General features: G+C 41.1%; 1 protein-coding gene across 1 annotated transcript; it reads right to left on the bottom strand.

The window, feature by feature from the left end:
• Positions 1 to 762: 762 nt before the first annotated feature.
• On the bottom strand, positions 763 to 10,523 carry kcnk18 (potassium channel, subfamily K, member 18). Its single transcript, XM_023430546.2, has 3 exons — positions 10,107 to 10,523; positions 9,749 to 9,895; positions 763 to 3,587 (listed from the first exon to the last, which is right to left on the bottom strand). The coding sequence occupies exons 1-3, from the start codon at positions 10,333 to 10,335 to the stop codon at positions 2,752 to 2,754; spliced, it is 1,212 nt and encodes a 403-aa protein (XP_023286314.1). The 5' UTR covers positions 10,336 to 10,523; the 3' UTR covers positions 763 to 2,751.
• Between the last annotated feature and the right edge of the window lie 4,236 nt (positions 10,524 to 14,759).

The raw sequence follows: 14,759 nt of genomic DNA, 5'->3' as shown, positions 1-14,759 counted from the left end.
GAAGGGCGTGGCTCTAGCGGCGAGTTAAATACGAAACAGGAAGTGGCTTTATGTCTGTGACATATTGTGCAATTCCAAGATCATTGTTGGTTCATTCTCCAACAATGCAATTGTACATTGCAGAGCTTTTGAGTTTTCGTCAAATGACCTGCCCGTGGCGGCGTGGAGAATTTCAATCTTTCGCCATGAAACAGGAAGTTGCTATAACTCCAGCATGCAGGCTGAAACAGGCAGAAATTTTAAGGGTTTGATGAGACTCCCGCCGTGAATACACCTGCATGCTCATATTTAGTAATACTCATAGCGCCACCTAATGGAAATATAGGAAGTGGTTATAACTCTATGATACTTTGTCCAATCTTCCCCAAATTTCACGTTTGATGACAGTCTCGCACTGAAGACATCTACATACTAATATTACACTATAGTAACAGAACCACCTGCTGAAAATAGGACATAACTGTAATGTGACAGTCATATCATTGACATATCATGACATTTTCAGTATAGGATCTGATACAGAGCCTCATGTGTGCCTATTATGTGGTCTCTGGCTCCACCTAGTGGTCACAATTGAGAATACATATAAAAACCCTTTTAATCTTTTCTGCTGCCACACAGTCTGTCTTAACCCATGAGCGCAGTGTCCAGTGGTCGTTTTTTGAGACTTGTAACTTTGCTATTGCTGTGGAGACCTGTGATCTCTGTATGCTTCAGTCCATTTGCAAATGCTATGTTGAATAAAAACCACAAAGACAGCCCTGAGTTTATATCTTTATTAAGATTTCAACAACACTTTCCATGTGCTTTACCTCCATGCTGACAGGCTTTGTTGATTAAACAAAGGGACGGTTTCAGCTCCAAAGCCCATTTGAAGTACAAGGGGCTCTACCCGTTGCTTAATGTTTACGCCATCAACTGCATCACTACAGTGGAAAAGAGGGTTGGTACTAGACAGTGTGTAGGGGTGCATTTGTACACTGTTCAGGAAAGGGTATATTGAAGAGACAAGCGTGGACCCTTTCAGCTGCACCACCAGTGTCTACTTTCTGAAAGGCTAGTAATACTTTCGATTACAGGCATCATTTCAGAACAAATTCAAAGACATCTTCATTCAACACGCTTTAAATGAAACAGTTGGTGCGGTCTTTTGTAGATGGTTTTGCCAAGATTAAAGGTTTGAAATATGTGTGGCACTTTCTAGGTTGTCCATCTTGTTCTCAACCTCATGACACCTTTCCTCTGACTGGTACCACCTTTAAGGAGTTGAAAGTGACCTGTAAGGATAAATGACAGATGTTACAGTCTGATCAGGGGGTCAAATCGATCGTCATACGTGGGTGGAGATGAAAAAATCCCATCAGGGGTTGAATCACATTCCCCAGGCTCTGTCACCCTGCAATGATTTGTTAGGTGGTAGGATGTGCACCGTGAGGTTGAGCTATATTTTCCTGTTTGACCTTACGGAGCATCTGCAGGTAAGCTCCCACCCTCTGTTGTCTGAACGCCAAACTAAATTTTCAAGAGGGTCACATCTGGGCACAGTGATGGGGTCAGAGCATTGACGGAGGTTTTGGTCACTACTGAATTGAACAAGATCTTGGAGATGGGTTATTGGGTAACAAAGATCATGTCATGCGTGTGTGTGGCACTTTGATAGAAAAAGCAATTCAATATTCAACTACATGCACACAAGGGGGGCCCCATCTGAGTAAAAGGATCAAAAAAGCAGGGAGAAGTAAATCAGTATCATACTAAAAGGAGAATTTGCTTGGACGCCATCAAAACCCAGATAAAATGTCTAGATTGTGTCTCCACAGCTTTTCGGGTAAGTTTGTGCAGAGAAGTATCAGACCCAAACCAAACTAGAAACTTTGGAAGTTTTGAAGTGGAGTTACAGCAATCAATGTATTGCAAACGAGGTGGATGTCGTCTTCATAGCAGCTACAGAGTCTACAGGCATACAGTTATTTGGAACACTTTTCTATTCAGCCTGGTCGATGTCACCACAGATGGGGGTCTTGACTCAAATTGGGAAATATACTTGTGGGAACTGATGGATGAGTTGGGGGGTGACAGCATACAGGAATTCATGGTGGCAGGTCCCAAAGGTTAGGCATATCAGTGGGTGTTAAAGGGAATGGCATTCCAGCACCTTCAATTAATAAGCACCGTTGCACCTACATACCATGGAGGGACTTGCCATTGAGATAATGCAGCCCTGAGCCCCTTTCTCTAACCATAACCATCTGAACTGAATGCCTAACCCTCACCATAACTTGAGGGTTAATATTACAGTCTAGAAAATGTAATGATGTTAGTTTGACACTATGTTATAATGTGAATTTAAAAAAACCAACAAAGCTGAACTTAAAAGGCATTTTATTGAATTTTTCTAGCAGGTGGTAAGAAATCCAGAGTAAACACTAAACTACTGTGTCCGTCCACTGTAGTACTTTAAAGCAGTACAATTGCTGCAGCACAACTAATAGTCATTCCTTGGCAAGATACTGTACCTAGATATGCAGAATTTGAAGTTCCTTTTGACAGGAATCATTTTGAATATTGCACTGTACTGGGCAAAAGCGTTTGGCACATGCACATTTTTTATTTTGCTCATGCTTGTAACCGAACAACCAGCACAAAGAGTGCACTGGACAAGTTCCTTCAGACTCCGGTCTGGGCCTGTTTCAAAGCCAGGACTGTGAGCTTGCACAACTCTTGGACATGAGGCAGAGATTCTCTGGTCATTTAGTCATTCTCTTCATTTTTGAAAGTTTCCACGTTTCCCCTGCTGATGAACTTGATGCACTGGCGGTAGCAGCTAACAATTCGTGTTTGGCTCAGCTTAAAAGCCATGGACATGATGGCCATGCCAACAATGATGAAGAGTGAAGTAAGCATGAAGTACTTGGGGTGATTTGGCACAATGTCACCAAAACCTATGGTAGTGAGCGTGATGAAGCAGAAGTAGTAGGGGTCAAATCCCTTGAATTCTGTTTCCCACAACGGCAGAATCAAACCGAAAAAGAAAATGTAGGCAAACACAATGAAAAGGATCAGCACAAAAGGGACATCCAACATTTCCATTCCATCCCCTAACCCTGTGAAGTCCCATATGGTGTATCCTTTGGGTGGTGGTGGCAGCCGGTCAAGCTCTGGGCAGGAGAGGGTCCTGAGCAGTGGGCCCTTTCTGAGTAAATTCTCCCTGGCCAGAATCTTCTCAAAGATCTCCTTGTTGTCCTGGAGCTGGATGGACTTGTGCCGTACGTCTGCCTGGCTGTGCATCACCTGCCGGATGTCGAGCGGTTCACGGATCACAACATCATGACTGAAAACAAAGGTACCATCGTTTAGGGCCCAGTGGCTCGACTCCACCGTCCTCTTATGAGCCTTCCACGGTGAACGGGTGCGGGAGAGGAGGATTTTGCAGAGGGTGTGAATGTGGACGTAGGCTCTGGACATAAGCCGAGCAAGGAAGTCTCCTACATCGAGGATGACCAGAAGCATGAGGGGGATGCCCACCATGGCATAGAAGACACACACCACCTTACCAGGCAGGGTAACCGGATAAATCTCCCCATACCCTGCAACAATATTAGAGAAAATGGACACTTTAGTAAATGTAGGATTTAAAGACAAAGCCATGTTAATCTAACCTCAGCAATCACATCAAAGACTATTGAACAGATCTGCAAATATGAATTTTACTTTTAATTTCATGAACCAAAATTCTAACAAGACATATTCGTCAACAACCAAGACGAAACTGATGTCTGTGTTTAAATCCCTGAACAATATTGTTGAAAAGCTACAAAGTCTCTGGGAAGAATATCACAAACTTGACACCTTAAAGTTCAGGTTATCTGGCGTGGGGTTGTGTGAGGTACTTACGTACAGTCAGTGTATTACCTGCAGTATATTCAGTTCAGAGAAGCAGCAGGAGCACTGATACAGAAGCTAAGTGATGAGCTGCTGTGGACAGGGTCAGCAGAAAAACGTATTGTAGCCACTTAAAAAATACCCACAGAAAAAGACTAATATCAGTTTAACTGTTCAATGTATTTTGAATATTTTCACCACTATCAGTTGATTTCAACAGTTTTTTTTCTGTGGGTATTTTTTAAGTGGCTAAGATAAGATTTTCTGCTGAACCTGTCCACAGCAGCTCATCACTCAGCTTCTGTACTGCTGCTGCTGCTTCTCTAAACTGAATCTACTGCAGGTAATACACTGACTGTAGATCGGTACCTCACACAACACCACGTCATATAACCTGAACGATCACTTTATGGTGCACCACACAGATATTGAGGTAATGTGAAGACTTTAAATGGTACATTCATTTTAAAGCTGAATTAAGCCAAATACTAAGGATGGTAATGTTATGTATTAGCATCTCACAACAATGGGGCATTGCTACATTGCCTGCACATGGAGAATTAACTTAATTGAAAAGTTAATAGCCTACCCAGCTAAGTTGGCTAACCTTTACCTAGATAAGTTTGTTTATTTTGCAGTGTTAAACATGCTATCGTGCTGAAATGAAGAGCATATTATATGAAGTTTGTGTTGTACAACCTATAATAAACACTAACTGTATGAGAATAACGCAGTCCAGTGCAACACTAGCACTAAGGCCTACAACATTACAGAATAAAATCACAGTCAAACAAATCAGAAAGTTATCAGAGTAGAACTTATTGCAGCGCTGTTGTACAGGGATTGCATTGGATTTGCTAATGTTGTTGCATCTTTTACAGACTTAATTGTTTAAACCTCTTTCATGTATGTAATTGCTTGAATTAATCGCAGAAACCCTCTCTGCAATACATACTGACGTCTTGTTTGATGGCTGTTTGCAGATTTTAAAACTAGACTAAAATGTTCACAAAATTATTGTCAACTAATCTTCCAATAAATAAAAATACAGATAGATAGTAAAGAATTTGAGGCATCCAATGTATTCAAGGTTCCAATGTACATGCATGGTAATGAATTAAGAAATGCTGGATTTTTTTAAACGACGAATTGTTTCCCATTGGAACTTAAATGATCAATTTCATTTTTCAAAAGTAACTAACAAGACAACACAGAGGAGAGTGGCTCTAACCTCTAACAACTTCTAATGAGCTTTTTGTGGTGATGTAAACATTATTCTCCTCTGAGAGAGGACAACGCCTCCTGTTGCTGCTAAGCCATTAGCCATTAGCTGGCTTCCCTTAACCACTAACCATGTATATGTAGTATGTAGGTAGCAGACTGACTAATGTATCTTCACAAGGCTTCTCCACATTAAATCATTTCGGAAAAATCAACTCCAGATAGTAGACGTAAATAGATAAATTAACAAAGTATTTAAAACATAGAGAAGAATTCTTTACAGAAGAAATTTCAGTCTAAACCAAAGTGATGGAACAACTGAAAATACTGTATTATATATAAGTCATTTTTTGCAAGTCCAAGTCCAAGTTAAGTCTCTTATGGTTATAATAGGTGTACTATCATCTGCTGCTAACTGTCTGCTTAGACACACTGCATCATCATTGCTGCTTTATTTTTTAATGTTATGCAAGAAAATCAGGGAGGGAATGACATTCAGCTCTTCAGATATTTGCTTAATATAAATGCGCCACATATGTAAAAAAAAAACCAAAAAAAAACTAGAAGATGTGTTCAGTAGAGTGCAGAGCAGAGAACAACAGACACCAGGGAAGGAGCAGAAGTAACAACCAGCCCGGGACTTTGGACTTGGACTGACCCACCAAAAGTCGTCTGGAGACACCATCACATACGGCCAGTGTCACACTTTATAAGAATCATGTAGTAAACAGAGGATAAACAACAAAGAAAATAGAACAACGGCACATTAAACTAGTTCTTTTTTCACTTTACTGTGAATAAGTTTGCAGCTATAGAGAGTGTGAGGTCAGAGTTCAGACTGAACAGTACAATAGTAAATACAACATCAGACATATTGAATTTTAGTAGTTGTTCTCCTTCTTTAAGTTCTGTAGATCTGAGACTGTACACTGAGGACTTTAATTAAAGTATTAGAATAACTGATGAAACCAGAGCAGAAAACAAAGCTGTACAACATTATCCTGCTAAATAAACTAAGAATAGATTCCTGTTGTCTTCTGCTTAACGCTTACTCTATGAAACTCTGCTGCTCTGCCCGTCTGTTCCTGTGTGGGACTGAACTGAATCACCACGACACAGCGCTATCCATCTCTCTCCTTCTCTCTCTCTCTTGCTCCAGCGCGGCCCACCAGGAATCTTCTAGATTACCAACTCAGTGTCCGACATACACCAAGCTTAATAGAAAAAAACTCAAAGTCATAGTAAATGAACTTCATCTTCCCCAGAATTGACTGGGTTCTTCCCTGGCCCATGTCCCATCCCTCCACCAAGTTCAGTGCATTCGGTTCAGTAATTATTGTGTAATCTTGCTGACAAATAAAGACACATGGGTGAACACATAACCTCCATGGTAGTAATAAAATAAAGATTATTCCCAGATCTGGAGTTGCCATCGAGTCTCACTATGTGCAACTTCACTGCGAATGTGTGGAGTCTAAGTCCCAAACTCCAGTCCTCATCTCTGGTCTATACTTGTTCTTATCTATGTTTTTAACTAGTGCCTCTAGGTCTCTGCTTAGGGCCCCTAGAGGCCCACAATGCTGAACTATGGAACTATGGAAGTGCCTGTACTTTGTTGAGATCTCTTGCTCTGGAACAAAGTGTTTAACACAAAGGTGTTAATGCTGTCACCTGCTCATATGAAGAAGGTGAGGCAATGATTTTATTTCAGGAATGTCAATCAACCAATGGGTCATCATCCTGCAGTGAAACATGTCTGAACTGCAAATTCACCAAAGACTGGGTTTTAGAGGAAATTAGTTTGTTTTGTTTTATTTGTCATAAGGCTTTTACGCATTATGAAGGATCCTGAAATAGATTTATATCATTTTAGCCTTTTGCAGTCACAAAAAATCTTTAAAAAATGCACAAAGACAATATAGTTTCAAAATTACTACAATGACAAATCATGTTTGTCCGCAGGTCTGCAGCAGAATCAGTTCCTTCCACTGGTAAAATCCACAACCATGTGTTGAAGCTCCCTGCTGATTACTACTGGTCAATGGTCAGCTGACAGCAGAGCACAGACCCTGGTTCATCTGAATCCCAGATGTGGAGGTAAATACATTCTGAAGTCTGTCTACACAAGCACATTACTACAGATCCTTAGATCCTGTTCACACCTAGTATTAAAATGCAGTCAGGTGTAAAGACACTGTGATCAAAATGTTATTGGATCTGCCTGAACACTAGCGGCTTGCATTGTGTTTGGATCTTAACAAGGTGTTAATGCAATCTTTGACACCTACAGCTGATTTGCCACCACCTGAAATGACTCAGGTACAGTTTTTGCTCTGGAGGACAAAGATCTGACGTCAGTGAGGACAATGAAACCTCATTAAAAACACCAGGTGTAAACTCAAAGGTGAGATCAGATCATTTATAATCTGGATACAGATCCCATTTTAACACCAGGTGTAAACAGGGTGTTAGATACCTGATGAACGGCCAGTTGCAGCTGAATGGCTGTGGGAACTCATTATTTTTAGATTGTTCCAATGAGTTAAATACCTGAGCACTTCCAGACAATGCCAACAAGATGTGTCTTCTAATAAACTGTGAATGGGGCATTGGCCCCACAGGGACTGACAGGCAGTGGCCAGAGGCCTGTTGATCCTCAGTTATTCCAGCTATCCACAAACAGCAGCTGCCATCTGATCATGAGACACAGACAGACCAGGAACGAAGGCAGCGTCAACTTTTTTTAGGATCTCAGCTCGTTAGTCAGTAAGTAATGCGATAATGATGTGTCTGTACTGTGTGCAGTGGAAATATGCTCCATTTCCGGAGAAAAGCATCTCAACAATTACTGAGCAGACTGTCATGAAACTGTATGGATTCTTAGAGATGTGAAGGAGGTCCAAAGATCATGTTTCCACAAAATATTCTGTCAATATTCATCAATAATTCATAACGTATCAGACAAATGTCCATATATTTCCTAACGAGTTAGCCAAACACTTCAATTCAGTAAAGTTTAATTTTACTGCTGAGATTCAAACATATCACATCATCTAAACATCATTGCTATTATGGCTGTAATTCCTTGTTTTCAATTTGCTGCACCGCCCACATTTAGCATCATTCCACACTAAATTTATCACAAAAGGTTTGAATAGAAGTTTATTTTTCCGCTGCTGCAAACTCTGAATGGGTTCAGACTGGTTCAGTCATTCAGCCCTCTTCACAGGCTGTGTGACGGCTTGTGTTTTGTTCATGCTATATGCATGTAAACAGCATGAACGAAGCATATTTTTACACTTTTCCTTTTGTTTTGTACACAGCTGACCTACGTTCTGTACTGTGCCTGAACACATCCTTGTATACACAGAGGGAGGACTGAAGCTAATGTGCTGCTCACGCTACATCTCCTGAGTAGACATGATAACTAAAAGAGGCTAGAGAAGTACATCATTCTGACAACCATCTTCTTTTCTAAGTCACCTTGATAAATATTGATACAACACTGAAGCCCTTTCTCACTCTGCATTCTTCTCTCTGCTTATGTTCTTGTGGACTTGTGAAAAGTCATCAGTCTCAGCCAGAGTACTGTTCCAGTTCAAAGTCTGCATCTACTCATGTATAGATCAAATATCAGGACATGTCCTCGCTCCGCCCGTTTTATCCAGGATGCATTGGTACATGACTTGTTTGGACTTGGAGCATTTCACACCAAATAACGACAATGGCAGATATTCTGAGCCTTGGGCTTAAAGTTCTGCATAATTGAGGGCGGAGTCAGGAACTGGCAAGATGGTGACGATGGAATGGCTCACGCTGAGCTTCAAAACCGCTCTTCAGAAACCTATGGGTGACATCACAAAGGCTGTGTCCATCTTTATTTACAGTCTATGGTTAAAACACTAGTGGTACCTAAAACTGTCAAGCCCACAGAAAAATGATCTGTCCTGAACTTATGACAACTTTGTTTATACCATCTCACCCTAACACACACAACTCAGCTTCCAGCCGCTGCTTCTGGTTTTAGTGACATAGAAACCGGATCCAATTCTTACTGGCTTGTAAAGCAATCTTGCAACTTCATATTTTCACAGCTTTTATTTTACACAACTGAGTAAATAAAAATCCCAAAAGTAATTTTCACGATATGGGACCTTTAAAGTACCAGAGAACCAAAGTTAGGTTAGAGTCTCCAATGAGCTGAAAGGACATGTTACATTATTACATTGTTACATTATACACACAGTCATCTGATCCACAAATATAACAATAGTTCAGTAGTATAGTTCAGGCTGTGCTGCCCCGCAACTGGGGCAACTGGACGTTTACTAGCAAAGTAAACACAGGTTCCAGTGGTTGTTGTATAAAGTACAGTATTACAATGAGAAACACCAGATCTCCTCTCATGTATACACACTGCCGACTGCTTTGTACGCACCGACTAGGCCTCAGTAATACAAGGCAAGCATTTTTACTCAATACATGGAGCCGAGCTCATAGTCATTAGCACTAAAGTGCACCAAACCACAAGTCACAGACCACAACAGAGCAATATAAAAACCCTCTGAGAGAAGAATGGCAAATAAATAATGACTTGTATGGGAAGGTGGAGCCCACTGAATGAATGATCATCCCTCTGACTTACCAATTGTTGTGAACACAGTGCAGCAGAAGAACATGGAGCCAAAGAAATTCCACCTGTCAGGCCTCTGGAGCCAGATCGACTTGAAGCTGGCACTCATCTTTTTCTCCACCTCCTGCAGTATGTGCTGATGCGTGAGGGAGGCGTTATCTGGAAATACAGAGGAAACACTGATGCATGGCACATGCATTAGGGAGTACTGAGCCGTTATTAATATTTATATATGGGCTTGTTGTTTGTGGTAAGGAAGGAAGGATGCCTTAGTCCAAACTCATCTTCAGTGTTAGCTCAAAAGAAAAGTCCACACATGTCGACATAAATGAACTATTAAAGTTTTACTTTAATATCTGTGGCCATTTACCGGAGAGGTTCTGGACGGTGCGAACGATCTGACCCAGGAACTCATGGTACTCCGTCTGGGTGGTGGAATTGCTGCTTCCTTCCACGTACTGGAACATGAGCGCGCCCAGCGCAGCGTAAGCGACCAGAGACAGACACAGCAGAAGGTGCGGGAAGAGCCTCCAGAGACGCGCAGCGCATTTTCTGGACTCGGCTTTGGCGCTTATTCCTTTCTTCACTGCCAGTGACATCTTCTTCTCCTTTTTCTTCTTCTTCTTCTTCTAATACTTCTTCTTCTCCCGCGTCCACTTGTTCCACTGCAGCTCCAACAGTGTGTGTAGAGAGCGGATGTGTGTCCGTCAGCTCAGTGTGCGCAATGAGTGCGGAGGCAGCTGAGGCAGGACCACACCACATACACAGTCTATGCACGCATTACAGAAACTGGGCTGAGGCCTCCGGGGACATCCTTTATTGACTCTACAGTCTATCACTCCCCCTCTGACTACTTGAGGTCCTGGGGAAGCCTGACAGAGGCTCTGACAGCCTCCACAAACATTTACCAGCATCAGACCAACACTGATGTGATCAGTTTGAAGGCTTTATGAAAACACTGACTTATTTGTCAATACTAAATTGAAGTGAAGCTGAATACATATACAGCTAGAATAAAACCATTTATTATGAATACAGCAGATTCCACATAAAGCTGTATTTTTACTTTTATTCATGGGAATAAGATCCCATTCTCCCAGCTTATCCCATCCATCAACATGCAGACTGGCAACAGGTGCAGGAACTAAGATCAATCAATACAACTGTGTAAGAATACAATAATATTTCCCTCTGAAATGTGGTTAAAATATAAAGTAGCATAAATGGAAACACCCAATAGAAACACCAAAAAATTGTACTGAAGTAAAAGTAATAACACCCCCTTCATCTCGAAAAACAAACGATCTTGTCCTCCATAAAACACCAGGGGGCAACAGGTGCTGCAGGATGTCTATATTTAGTGAATCATGTGAGGGCCAGTTGCGGGTCAGAGTCAGACAACAACTGGGGCCTCCTGTAAATACCTCAAGAATATGAAACACTCCGACGCATTATATTTGGGGTGCCAGCCTTTAACATGTGATTGACTGTATGTGAAATTATTCAGTTTACTATGGAGACAAAGATTCACACTGAGTTTAACAAATATTCTTATAGAATGTGGATGTCTATTGAGTTGATCATTTAAACGGCCTCACACCACGTTAGAGAAGAGTTATTAGAAAACTGACACTTTCAGAGACACTAGCTGAAAGCACTGGAGGGACTGATGTAATACAACAGCCCAACTAGTTCCCAGCACAGCAGCTCGGCTTCTTACTGGTTTCAAAAGACATCCCATTTCCCCAGTACTGGCTTCTCCTCATTGGCTCCCTGTCCGTTTACATTGATTTTAAGATTTTACTGATCACTTTTAAAGCTTGGCCTGGCCCAGAGCTACGTAACAGAAATGTTAAAGCTCCATATAGTCTAAAGGTCTCTGTCCATATGTTCTTTGATTATACAGCAGGTCTGGGTTCTATATTAATACTGTGAAAGTATCAAAGCCTCAGTCCACAGAGAAATGCACACGGCCTGTATTCACAAACTGAGCCTTAAAACCAGCCGTCAGGACTTCTGGAACTTTGTGATGTCACAACAAAGCAGTCACCGCCCTCAGCCACGCCCAAAGCCCTGCCCACCTAGATCCATCATTCAACCTCCAAAGTTCCAAAGTTGAGGCTTGAATCTAAAGGTGACTGACTCTTGCAATCAGGAAGAAATAAAGCAGAATCAGTGACTTGTTTTAAATCACTTCTTAAAACCCAGTTTTGCTTGTATGATGTCATCTTTTTGTCATCCTTTTATTGTTTTTTACTGGTTCTACTTTCCTCAGTTGTTTTTATTTCTATTGAAGTCTATTTTATTGTTAGTCTCTTTCCTCTAACTTTACCTCATGTCTGTCCTGCTTTTGTTTGGCCGCACTGTGAACTTTCACTGCACTGCTTTGCCTGATCTGCTTCACTTATTAAATAGATGTAGTACTGAACTTAGTCCTTATACCAAGGTCTCCTACTGCTCTGAAGCTTTACTGGTGTCCCTCACCGGTAAGTCTCTTTGGATAAACACATCTAACAAATGATTAAATGTAAACGTAAAAGTAAAAGTAATGTGTATTTCACACAGTTACAATGAACACTTGTCAATACAATAGATTAATAGCGATAGTTATCTCAGAAGGAAAATTAGAGAAACATATCAAATCCATCTTTGCGGCCAAATTCTTTGGCATTTGAAAGACAAAACAATTAACGGTACAACTGTTAAAATCAAGGGCCTTAAAACATCAAGTTTTTTCGAAAAAAAAGTTACGTGTTGTCAAGGTTGCCAGGCGACAGGAGCTGAGCTTTGTGACGCAACGGTAAGGTAACGGTAATCCTCCATAGACCAGACTGTTTCATTTTGGTTCAACCTTTGCGGTCTATACGACGATGGAGGACCACACCTTTGTAGACCGAAGGATGCAGCCCATGAATTGGGACACAGCTCATGCTACCATAAACCTGATGGATTTGACCCAAAGAATTCAGAAGAAAATTCAACAAGAGCCTACAGCAAACATGAACACATGTACAAATGCTCCCATCTACCAGCTTTACACAAAAAGCGGTGTGGTTGATGTTACTCAGTATTTAGTCATAGACCAAAGTACTGGGTGTTTATTAAAAGTTAGAGAATCATCAACATGAACTTTTATTGAATCAACTCTGAGGAAAACAGTGATGTAGACTCCATTTTGAAGGTATTTTAGTGTAATTAATGGGTGAACAGGTAAAAAAAACTATGTATAAGACATTAATTGATCAATGATATTATAGAGTCACAGCTTATAACTTAATAATTGTGATCAGATTCAGATGTCAGTAATTATTATAATTATTATCCATTATTATCTATTATTTCTAATGGAGCTGAAGGTTATTAATATTTATATATTCAATATTTATTTATTTAAACTGATGATAAAGTCTGTAGTGTCCCTCTCACTCAAATTCATTCATAATGACCATAATTGGTGTAACAGAGGTAAAATCCAGCACAGGGAGGTCCAGAGACTTCTGGCGTCTCCATCTAAAACGCTCCACTTGAACAACCCTAATGTCTGCTCAGCGTCAGTGGAATAAACATTCTGCTGGAGTTGTGTTTAAAGTAAACAGCCATCAAAGTCACGCTGCTCTGGCCTCTGCTCATCACGTTATTTAACACTGACACCATACCAAAGCAGCGAGTCATCAGTGATGTTGGTCCTGGCCCTCGACTCCATGTCTCAGACAAAGCTTTTAAAGGCACGCTCAGTCATCTCTGTTTGTATTAGTGTGAACTTGGAGGAAATCTCACACAGGCTGATAAATCATTTTTGACTGTGTGTATATTTTAGGCTAATTTTAAGGACAACACCACATGACAGTTTGAGCATGGCACACATGGACCATGCTGAAAGCCAAGTGCTGGTGGTCTTACACCAGCACAGTGTGGGTGGAGATGTGTCTTAAGTTCCCTCATCACATTGAAGCACCAAGATAAAGGTTTGTAATGAAACAGTAAATGAATGGGGCAGTTTCGCAAACATCCAGAGTTAAGTTAGGAACTTAAAGGCAGATGTATAGTTGTGTGTTGATGGGTCAACGGCTGCACCTGCTACAGGTGTACTCTCCACAGCTAAACTGTAGCTGATGTACATATAACCACACATCAAAGCTTCCCAGGAAAAGAAGGACACATTTGAACGAGCCTCTGAAATGGGACAGTCTGTCTGTTTTTGTTCCAGCCATGTTTCCCCTGTGTTTCCTAGAGCTTCAGTTTTTCCTTCCATTGCGCTAAAAGTAGCACCTTAGTCTGGGAGAAGTTAAAGTTAGTGGAGAGGACTCCTAACTCACTAAGACCAAATCACAAAGAATCTTAAAGGCCTGCTGTCATTCTACGTCACAGTGTTTTGGAAACCTTACATTGAATTACTTAAAAGATACGACTCAATCATGAGGGAATAATGATGGTTGTGGAGTTTGGGTGAAATAAGTGTTTGGAAAAGCTGCGTTACTTGGCAACAGAGAAAAGCCAATCTATTCACCAAACAATAAATGCACTCTGACATCATAGGACAATTCATACAATTTCTTTTAGATGTTCAACAACTTCAGAGAAGCAGCTTCATGGCAATTGCCAATCTACCCAGTGTGATCGGTGCCAGAGATGGAACACATCTAAAAAATGATTGCACCATCTCAAGACGAGGAGGTATTTTGTAAACAGGAAAAGAAAATCACACCATCAACACACAGGTTGTATTGGATGCTGCCTGTATAGTTCTAGACGTTGTTGTACAGTGTCCAGGATCTACACACGATTCATGGATCTTAATGGAGAGTGACCTGAGGCAGCTGTTTGAAAGGATCATATTCCAGCTGGATGTCACCTGGTGGGGGACAGTGGGAATCTTCTCATACCTCGACCCACAGCTGGGACCACAGCTACATTACAACAGGTACAGCTACAGCAGGCTGTGGCTAATAGGCTACAAGTTAGCTTTGGGTGGTCGTCTAGGACAGGTGAGTTTTTTTTTTCTTTCAATTGAGAGACTTAAATG

The sequence above is a fragment of the Seriola lalandi genome, unplaced genomic scaffold (genome assembly GCF_002814215.2).
Source record: "Seriola lalandi dorsalis isolate HSWRI2012SDOR001 ecotype SW California unplaced genomic scaffold, Sedor1 jcf7180002054907, whole genome shotgun sequence".
Lineage (NCBI taxonomy): Eukaryota > Metazoa > Chordata > Actinopteri > Carangiformes > Carangidae > Seriola > Seriola lalandi.
This window is presented reverse-complemented; position numbering and strand designations above follow the sequence as displayed.